Source organism: Rhinopithecus roxellana, chromosome 20 (assembly GCF_007565055.1).
Source record: "Rhinopithecus roxellana isolate Shanxi Qingling chromosome 20, ASM756505v1, whole genome shotgun sequence".
NCBI classification, from domain to species: domain Eukaryota; kingdom Metazoa; phylum Chordata; class Mammalia; order Primates; family Cercopithecidae; genus Rhinopithecus; species Rhinopithecus roxellana.
In genome coordinates, this window is record NC_044568.1 from 60,035,457 (window position 1) to 60,046,562 (window position 11,106).

General features: G+C 41.3%; 1 protein-coding gene across 1 annotated transcript; it reads right to left on the reverse strand.

The window, feature by feature from the left end:
* Positions 1 to 871: 871 nt before the first annotated feature.
* CLEC3A (C-type lectin domain family 3 member A) lies at positions 872 to 8,866 on the reverse strand. Its single transcript, XM_010381240.1, has 3 exons — positions 8,669 to 8,866; positions 3,299 to 3,382; positions 872 to 1,368 (listed from the first exon to the last, which is right to left on the reverse strand). The coding sequence occupies exons 1-3, from the start codon at positions 8,781 to 8,783 to the stop codon at positions 977 to 979; spliced, it is 591 nt and encodes a 196-aa protein (XP_010379542.1). The 5' UTR covers positions 8,784 to 8,866; the 3' UTR covers positions 872 to 976.
* Between the last annotated feature and the right edge of the window lie 2,240 nt (positions 8,867 to 11,106).

Sequence of the window (11,106 nt, forward strand, 5' to 3'; positions counted from 1 at the left end):
GCACAGACTTATGCAATTTTCCAAGATAGCATTCTTTAAATTCAGTTTTCAGCTTCCAAAGATTGGTTGCCCATAATAGACTTAAATATATAATGATGGCTTTAAAAAAAAAGTATACAACAGTGTAAAAAAGGAAACATAAGTCCACTCTCAATCTCATAAAAGGTGGGAGTAAGGATGCTAAATATGTAGGTTCTTTGGTTCTATTTCCCTTTATCATGCAATCTGTTTCTTTGATCTGCCTTAGGGTTACCCACTTAAGTTAGAGGTTGTAATGCAATGGTGGGAATGAAAATTGATCAAATATGCACCTTGTCATTTCCGTACAAATTGAGGCTGGAAACTTCCAAAAAAGGGGGTAGGCGTGAAGAAAAATAAAATAAAATCGGAACCTCTTCAGGGGGTTGTGTTTTGATATGGCAGACAAGATACAAAATCCCACCAGGAGATGCAGCAGTTCAAAACAAGGGTAATGGGCTAACAAGGTATTATTGCCAGCAAGCGATGGAATGAGCAACAGGCTGAAAAGTTTTTGGATTATATAGCACCTAGAGTCTGATTTAGGGAATTCTTGTTAATCAAATATACACTAAACTTCCAAGGGAAAATCTTCCAGGTAGCCTAAGCTTGCTTTTCTGGAGTGATGAGATGCATTGCTACTATGATTTGGTTTAAAACAGACTGGGTTTATACAAGTGAGAAAGACAAGGAAAGAGAGAAAGATTTTAGTCTGTTTTGCAGAAGTCATTTTATCTGCATGCACATGGATCAGTATTTCTGATCGCCTATACCCCACGAAGGGCAAAAACCCAAAGAAACGTGTTAGCAAAATTGGCTGACTCTGTCATATTGCTGTGGACATTGATTTTGTTTCAATTTTTAAATACGTAAAAATGATAATTTTTACTTGTTAGAGATCATCAACTTTATAAGTTATGATGAATCTTGCTTGGAGGACACATTGGAGAAAGGCCTATTAAGGGATGGTGAACTCGCATATGTACCTCTTGCTGCTGCGACAGACCTCATCACTCCACTTGCCCTGAGCTGACTGAGAGAACAGGACACAGTTTTCCCGCTTGCCACCGTTAGGCTGTGCGCTGTCCCAGTGGACGAAGGAGATAGCGACTCCATTGACATCAACAAACTTGCCTTCCGTGGCCATGTCATTGATGCCCAGCCAAAAGTCATTGACACCTGGCAGGCTCCTTTTACCATAGTCTCGGAGCGCGTTGATTTCGTCGTAGTTCCTGGGGATAACCAGGATTCCTCCTTTGGAAATGCAGTCTTCGTTGGCCTCATAGAAATGCTTCAAGCCTTCTGAAGCAAGGTAGCATTTCTTGTGCACTTTAGTGCCTCGGAGACAGACTGTGAAGATGTGAAATTTAACATTAAGATGCATTTTGAGCTTATTATGACTAGAGCTGGACCTGGCAAATAGCAATAAGTATTTGTGGAATGAAGTATGATGATGATGAGACAACAATGACAATTTTCTATGTGCCAGACCACATGTTAAGCACTTTACATAAATTAAGTCACATAATCTTGACAACCCTATGAAGTTGTATTTTATTTACTCCTATTTTTACATATCAGGATATTTAGACTTAGAGAAGTTGTTACTTGTAACACATTAGCATTTTTTTAAACAAAGTAATTTTTGCAGCATGTGAGATCACAGCTACCCAAATGCAGGTCTGCCCTATCCCAAGACATGGCCTTAAACCTCATGCTGTTCTGATACATACATACTTGCTACTCTGTGTAGCTCCATTTATGTGCTGGATTTCTTTGGGAGCTTTGGAACTAGATGATATTTAATATTAAAAAAATGCTTGGCGTGGTGGCTCATGCCTATAATCCCAGCACTTTGGGAGGCAAAGGTGGGCGGATCACAAGGTAAAGAGTTCAAGACCAGTCTGGCCAACATGGTAAAACCCCATCTCTACTAAAAACAAAAAATTAGCTGGATATGGTGGTGTGTGCCTATAATCTCAGCTACTCAGGAGGCTGAGGCAGGAGAATCATGTAAACCCGGGAGGCAGAGGTTGCAATGAGCCGAGATTGTGCCATTGTACTCCAACCCAGGCAACAGTGTGAGAATCTGTCTCAAAAATAAATAAAATTCTAGGTTTGCATGTGGAGAGACAGTGGTTTTCTTAAGCAGATAACTGAGACTTGGTAATATTATTTAGATTATTCAGGATAAACCAAACATTAAAGTTTGTTTTAGGGCATTAGCATTAGAGAGTCAGGCCTCAGAGCCATAGTGCCTGGGTTTTAGGTCTCATCTCTGAGATTTAACTAGCTGTGTATATCTTGAACAAATTACTTACCTTCTATGTGCCTCAGTTTCCTCATCTGTAAAATTAGGATCATAATAGCTTAAGTTGCTGGAGGATTAACGGATTTGTGTTTATAAAGAATTTCTAGTACCTGACTGTGGGTAAAGAACGAAAAAAACTCACCTTCTGCCGTAACCATTTGACCATCTTTTAACTTTGTAATTCTGTTCCCCTGGAAACCTGATAAAGGGAGTATGTCGCCCTTCTACTAGGCAACATTACTTATGGTAAAAATGACCTAGATTGGTAACTTGCATCTGGCCTGGGAGTTACAAATACTTGATGGGAAGCCTTCACTTCGGTCTTCCCTGAAGGCAGTAACTTGTAATGAGGCAGGGCAGGTCTCTTGTGAGGACCCTCAACACCCTGCTTTTGAAATTGCTGCAAAGGATATTAGCTCCTGGGGGGATGAGCCTTGTAAACCAGGGCTGTTCCTGAACCTGCCCAGCGTGGCTCACTTCCTCACCCTTTGGAGAATAACTCCTGGGCAGTAGCGCATGTGGCTGTATAGCTGTGGGGAGGAACACTGGCGCTGCCCTGTTGGCAAGCTGCGGTTCTAACCCATGTCCTTCCAGCATCTTAGGCTGGGTGTGGCCTGAGTGAGTCCTGGCAGCCTGATAGGCACTTAGCTGTCATCCAATAAATGTTAATCATTTTAGTCATTTCATGCTTGCTTCATTCTGTTTCACTACCCTTTAGAGAATAACTATGGACTGACTTTTCAAATGTATTACTCAACTACTTATTTTTATTTCTGTACCACTCATACATAGGAGAATGGGGTTATAAATGAAGTTGATTTCCTAAAACAATCTCCCAGCATTGGGGCCCTCTTACTGGCCACATTGTTGATTTGTCAATGTTTCTCTTAAAAAGATGTTCCCCAAAAACGGACCCAGAAGTTTTCCTGTCTTCTTTGGGACAAGGCATTGAGGAGGTCTGCACCTTACCTGTCTGCAGGGCTTGGATTTCCTTCAAGGCATTGACTTCTGTCCAGAGCTTTTCAATTTGAGTCTTCAGATCTCCATTCTTGTCTGGGGAAAATTTTAGGGTGGAATAGGGTAGGTGGATGAAAAGCATATGATTAAAATAAAATCGAGCTTTGGAATGTAGGACCCAAGGTGAGAGTGGTTTTGGTGAACCTGAGCCCAGTGTATACAAAAAAATAATGCATGAAAATAACTTGGGGCTGGCGCAGAGGCTCACACCTGTAATCCCAGCACTTTGGGAGGCCAAGGTGGGTGAATCACTTGAGGCCCGAGTTCACGACCTGCTGGGGCCAATATAGTGAAACCCTGTCTCTACTAAAAGTACAAAAATTAGCTAGGCATGGTGTTGAGTGCCTGTCATTCCCACTGTTTGGGAAGCTGAGGCATGAGAATTGCTTGAACTTGGGAGGTGGAGGCTGCAGTGAGCCGAGATCATGCCACTGCACTCCAGCCTTGGTGAGAGAGTAAGACTCTGTCCCCCTTCTCTCCCCCACAAAAAAAATGATGAAAGAAGGAAAGGAGGAAGGGAAAAAAAGAAAAAGAAAATAACTTGGACAAGAAGATTCCTAAGAGCTTCATGGTGATCATAATACTAGAAAGTCTTTCTGTGAGATTGAGGCTCTTTCTGTCTCTCCAGTCCCATCCTGTGACTTGAGGCTTGTTGACTTTCAGGGTCATCGGAGAATGAGCTCGATCTCATCTTTCCTGTGTGTTCCTTCTGCTAGGATCAGTCTTGCTCCAATGCTTTCCTGTATTCTTAGCAAGCTTAAATATCTCCTCTTCTGAGAAGGCTTTCAGGGTTATCCTGTAATTCAGTATCCCTTCTGCTAATCTCTTTGAAACTTAGTTTTCTTCATTCTCTAGTCTTGGTTCACATTTTATTTTATTCCATAGTTTATAGAATATTCTCTATATTTTCTATTCTCTATTTTACCTCAATTCATCTGCCTTGTTATTCTTGACGCTTCTGATGCTTACCATGATGCTTGGCACATAATCAGTGTTCATAACATTGTCTAGTGACTATCTACTTTATGGTATATAAAATTGTTATTTTTCACTTGCTCTTCAAACATAGCTATAAAGGGAGAAATATTAGATTCCCACTGAAGAATGAGGACAAGTCCAATGGGAGTGACTCTAAAAGATACATGGCAGAACTCATACTCAGACTTATTTGGGTCCCCAAGTCCCCTGTCCCCAGTGTTCCTACTCAACCCATGCCTCAGGTATGGTGGCCCACAGCAGGGTTAAGTGCTAAAGGTTCATGGAGAAATTAGGTATTAGGAACTTAAGTTTTGTATGTTCCTGGATATGAGGCTAAAGGATCTTTGTGGCTCTCCTTGACCAATCTTGGCTATAAGTAAGTGGCAGAAAACAAGCAACCTTGGTTAAACTGAAATTTCAGGCCTAAGAAGAATTCTCTTAGAAGACTGGCAGCTTGTGAGGTCTTCAAAAGCAGGAATTATAAATCATAATAAAAATGATTAAAAGCCTCCACATACTGTTTGTCAGAGATCAATTCTTTCAGTGGTGTTTTGAGAGAGACACTATCACTGTCTCCATTCTAAAGAAGAAACAGAGTCCCAGAAAGCTGAATTCACTTGCTTGGTCACCCAGCTAGTAAAGCACAGAATTGGGATTTGAATTTGCCCAGGTCCAGGCCTGTTCTCTTTTCATCCCTCTTACCTGCTTCTGCACAGTGATTGCCTCTACCTTCTTGGTCCCGAGCACATGGCCCCAGACAGAGAAGATACTTAAAGCTTGGTATGAACTGTCCCCAACTGCTGCTTTGTGGGGATGCCATAGAGGCACTCTATGTTCTGTACTGGATTTTTCAGAGCAGTCTAAAATTCACATGTGCTAATTCACTGTCCCCTTAAACATGTGCTTTGTAAGCCAGACATTTCATTTGGGTTAGGAAACTGTCTTCTGGAATATTCAGGGGTGGCCTCTGCCTCTGTTTTACTTAATGCTACACATCAGTTCTCAAAGCATCCCATAGCTCAGTTCAGAAATACTATAACCCAAAGATTTTTATCTATGTAACCATTTAATCCAGAAAAAAATGTAAGGGTGCATTCAGAATGCAAATTTATCAGCTGGTGGGGGCTGGGCTTGCAAAGACTACTGAAGATTTGCTGCTTCTAAGCTATAAGCTGTCACCTCTACAAATGTCATCCCCCATCCCTCTCAGCTTCCTGCTCCATTCTCCTAAAATAAGTGGTCTCCACTGGGAGATTGTAAACATTGTAATTAACATGAAGACACATGAATTGATATTAGGCTCCTGGGAAATGGTTATGAAATTGATTATCCAGGGACTGGGCTGTAGCTTCCATCCTTTGTAGCTGATGTAGATGTCTTTTGTGTACAACAAACAAAGGGAATATGTGGAACTACTGACCTGTAAAAGTCATATTTTATTCATGAATGCAACACATAAACAGACCTATGAAGCAAGTACCAGAGAGATCTTGTGCTTGAAGCTAAATTCTTCAATTGCTATTTTGAGTCCCCCAGAAGGCTCCCTTTCATTTTATTGTTGCTCTCCAGAAGTAGACACAGTGTAGAAACACAAAAGTCATTCCCAGAAGACATGGCCAGTAAAACCATTACAGGATGTTGATTACAGGTTGTCAAAGTGTATGGGAATGGGCACTCCCATACACAGAAGACGGGAGGATGGATTGGTGTGATCATTTGGAGAGACAATTTGAAAATATAATTAACCTGCAATTATACTACTGGAAGTTTCTCAGAACATCCTAACATGGGGAGCAACACATGTGCAAAGCAGTTACTTGAGGCTATTGAATCAAAAAGAGATATATTAGGAGAGATCAGATTAAGTGATGACGCAACCAGACAATGAAATATTATGCAGCTGTTAAAATGAATAAAGTATTGCTTACCCTGGTAACTATCTAAGGTTTAATAGATGAAATAAATTTATTTGCCTGCCAAACATTTTGAATAGCCAATTCTTATATTGTTAAAAATATGTATTTTAATTGCACCTTTTAAAAACTTGGTGGATAGGCCGAGTGTGGTGGCTCATGCCTGCAATCCCGTCACCTGACGTAAGGAGTTTGAGACCAGCCTGGCCAACATGGTGAAACCCCATCTATACTAAATATGTACAAAAATCAGCTGGGCATGGTGGCGAGCACCTGTAGTCCCAGCTACTTGGGAGGCTGAGGCACTAGAATTGTTTGAACCTGGGAAGTAGAGGTTGTAGTGAGCTGAGATCACACCACTGCACTCCAGACTAGGTGACAAAGTGAAGACTCTTCTCAAAACAAACAACCCTACAAAAAACAAAACACAAAACTTCTGAGAATAGTATTACCCAATAGTTAATAGTGGATAATTTTGTGGTGAGGACTGGGAGAGAGAAGATGGCTTTCACTTTTGATCTCGTAAACACTGATATTATTCTATTTCAAGGTACTTCAACTATTTTAAAGGTATATGGATGGATGGGGATATAACTGCTTGACCGGTTTAGGTTTATTGCTTCACCTACTGTAGAATCTACTTTCTTGGACCTGATGGCAAAAAGTAGCAAAAACTATATTGGGGGAATATTTAAGAGGTGTGTACCTTGTGAGTTGCACATGAGGTTATGAGGGAGGGAGTGGGGAAGACAGTGGGAAAAAAAGGTGGGGAGAGAGGAGAAGAGAGTGATAGGAGGAAGGGGAGGGAAGGCCCCTGGATAACCTAGATGTGACTTAAGCTGCGATTACTTCAGAAATGCCCACACAGCACGCACATGCACACGCAGTCACGTTCACACCCTCTTCACACATTCCTACTGTGTGATGACCACTCTCACGAGGAATACCACTCCATCCAGTGGTGAAGAAATGCTGGCCACAGAAATGTGCCACATCACCCAGTATCTTCTCTCTCCCCGCTCCTTTTGATGTCATCTTCAGCAATGTTTCACCTGAGGAATACTTTAGTCTTTCACTGAAAGAAGTATAGTATTTCGTAAGGAAAAAAGATTCCACTTAATAAGTCTTGCACTAGCCGGGCGCGGTGGTTCACGCCTATAATCCCAGCACTTGGGGAAGCCGAGGCGGGCGGGTCATGAGGTCAGGAGATCGAGACCATCCTGGCTAACATGGTGAAACCCCGTCTCTACTAAAAAGACAAAAAATTAGCTGGGCATGGTGGCGGGCACCTGTAGTCCCAGCTACTCGGGAGGCTGAGGCAGAAGAATGGTGTGAACCCCGGAGGCAGAGCTTGCAGGGAGCCTCCAGCCTGGGCAACAGGGCGAGACTCTGTCTCAAAAAAAAAAAAAAAAAAAAAAAAAAACAACTTTCGCCAGACCTAACTTTTGTAAATGAATGCCCCTGAAAAATGGTACTTTATAATCATTAAAGCCCAAGACCAGCCATCTGTCATGTCAAATAGACTTTAACCTTGTGGAAATTTGTTTGTATGTGTGTGGTGTTCCTAATGAAGTGAAAATAAGGAAATGAAGTCATAATCTGAAATATCCTGAAATGAAAATGATGCAGAGGATGTGATAAAACATGACCCTGTGTCTTGCTTTTTTCTTTTCCTTTGGTTTCAGCATATTGCAAATACCTTGCTGTCACCTTTGCTCTTTTCAATTTCTTTAACCTGTTAACCCATTTCAAGCCACTCAAAATTTGTGGTTGCCTGGAGATTCAATTTTGCATCACAGTGCCTTCAAATGCTAGATGACTTTGCTTATTGACTTTAAGTTGGAGAGATTCAATGTCTTTGTCATGAAAAAGTTTAAATATATGGTATAGGTTGTCCTTGTACTGCCAAGGATATGGAAATATAGCTAATGATAACTAATGACAAAACAGGAAGTCACAATTGCCAAAAGCTCTATCCTCTGCTACATATTAAATAAGATTAGAGTTATCTTAAAATATAACTGAATCAAGTTACCCAATATCTACTAGTGAAACTGTGTGCTCTGTTAATACATTCCTCTTGCCCTGTATTAATAACACCAGATGTTCAGATATCCAGATGAGCTTCCTCTGAAGCACATTCTATTTAAGCCCATGTAACAAAAAATATACAATACAGAATTCTTTTACTATCAAATTTTTCCTTTTTTTTTTTTTTTTTTTTTGAACAGCCTAGTTTCTTTAAAATCAAAGTATCCCAGATAATCAAAACATCACTGAATCCCCTGAGATACCATATAGGGATGATGGGATGATGGCATGGTGCCATCACCAAAGACAGTCTCCCAGAGGAGTTTGGAAATTAACATCGTCCACATCTCCCCATACTGTGTAAGCCTAGAATTTTGCTTGACTGAGAGAGCCCCATTACCTTTTACGCGGCGTTTGCTGTGCTTCCTGGCTTTTAATCTGGATGTAAGGCTGGTGGTCTGGTCCAGGAGTAAGGTGATCACCAGGATGCAAATTACAAGTCCATTCTTTGCCATGGCTCTGGGGCAAGCCTGCTGAGCCACGTTGCCAGCCCCCCTAAAGCAGCTATGGAGAGATAGACTGCACAGCTACATCTTGCTCTGGGATGTCTGGGGCTGGCTTATAAGAGTAAGTTTCGGAGGTTGGCTGGAATCCTGCTGACGAAATGTTTGAATGCCTCTGCTGGCCACAGCATAAGGTGGCCCCTTGTTCTTGTGCCTCATGTTAGGCTTTCTATTTATTTAATTTCTGCTGCATTTCCTAGTGATGTGCCTTTTTGGAGTGTGTCAAAATTAACTACAGGTTTTGCCTGCTTTCTTTCTTTTTTTAAATTTAAAGTCTGAGAAGCTTGGTGTCTTTGTGAAAAATTCTTTTATTTGGAGCTCTGAAATTCACTAAGTGTTCTGGAAAATTGATTCAATTTAGTTTTCAGGGCAAAAAAAAAAGTTACTTCATGTGTGTGTGTATGGGTGTGTGTGATGCTACAGCACCATTCAAGCCAGTGTGTCTACTCACACTCGTGTGTCTACACAGCTTAAGTGGAGCTTGGAAGTAGTTTTCTCAGTGGGATTTATGGAGATTGTGGGAATAGATACTCGATGATAAAATATAGGGCTTTCCTCCATTAGGATTTTGTGGACTCATCAAGAATTACTTTCTTGGGGCCAGGTGTGGTGGCTCATGCCTGTAGTCCAGTGGGAGGCCGAGTTGGGTAGATCCCTTGAGGTCAGGAGTTCAAGACCAGCCTGGGCAACATGGCAAAACACTGTCTCTACAAAAAATAAAAAAATGTGTCAGGCATGGTGGCACACGCTTGCAGTCCTGGCTATCTGGGAGGCTGAGGTGTGAGAATCACCTGAGCCCAGGAGTTCAAGATCACTGCACTCTAGCCTGGGCAACAGAGTGAGAATCTGTTTAAAATAAATAAATAAAAATTTCTTGGGTAAAACGTACCTTCGAGTAAAAAGAAAATTTAAAAAAATGAATTATTTTCATTAGAATGAGAATTAAAGTATTATACCAATAGCTGTTTTTTCAGGTCCTCACCAATCATTTTCCTTGAATACATTAAACAACACTTTCAAGTGCATCGTATAATAACAGAGAAATGTAGTGAGACACTCACCGGGTGTGGGGCTCACTCCTGTAGTCCCAGCACTTTGGGAGGCTGAGGTGGGTGGATCACTTGAGGTCAAGAGTTCAAGACCAGCCTGGTCAACATGTTGAAACCCCGTCTCTACTAAAAAATGCAAAAAAATCAGTTGGGCATGGTGGCAGGAGACTGTAGTCCCAGCTACTCTGGAGGCTGAGGCCGGAGAACCGCTTGAACTCAGAAGGCAGAAGTTGCAATGAGCCAGGATGGTGTCACAGCACTCCAGCCTGGGTGACATAGCCAGACTCCTTCTCAAATAAAAAATAAATGTAATGAGAGACTGAGTTATTCCTACCTTTTAACCATAGGCTTTAAGGGCAAGTTTTGGGGACCTGATAGGCTTTTGCATCAAAAGCAATGGACTATGCATTACAGGAATAGCCAAGAGGGGAGGGACTTGGACCCAGGGAAAGGCCCCCCTGTATTCTACATGGTTATCTGGCTGACCAGGTGCAGATGGAGGGCAGTGGTTGCAGATCTGGAAGGTCCGAAGGACCAAGCTCATCTTGTCTTTTGTTTTTTCTTTGAGACAATACAGAAAGAACCAAGGAATGAGTGCTTCCTTCTGAACCTTAATGAGAAAAACCAATCTGTTTCATCTTCATTTCCTCCAAGTTAAAGCCATTTTGTAACCTACCAATATAGTAACACCACAGTAAGACCGCTGATGTAGGAAAGTCCACATGATTCAACAAAGTAACTATACAATTAAAAATAAAGATTTGACCTCCCGTGTTGACTCTTTGTCTAACATGGGCAGTTTATGTGTGGGCATTTGAGAACATTGTGAAGAAAGGCTGAGCTCAGTTCACACTCTACCACTTATCAGCTGTGTGATGTCAGGCAAGTGAGTAAACTTCTATAAGGCTTCTCTCATCTTAACAAGGGAGGGCTAGGAATGCTTATTTTACAGGGCTGTTGGAAAGATTAAATGAGATAATGGCTATGAAGCACTTAGTGCAATGCCCAGTATTTAATAAGATCCTTACCATTAATTATAATGGTACACACAATTTATGGAATGCCATCTTTTTAGTCTTCACAGCAACCCTATGGGATAAGTAACAATATTATCTCCATTTTAAAGGTGATTGAGCCTCAAAAGTTAAGTGGTTTTTGTCTAATATCACTAAGTTCTCCAGGGACTGAGTAGAAATTACAATCTAGTTTTGATTAACTCCAGAAGA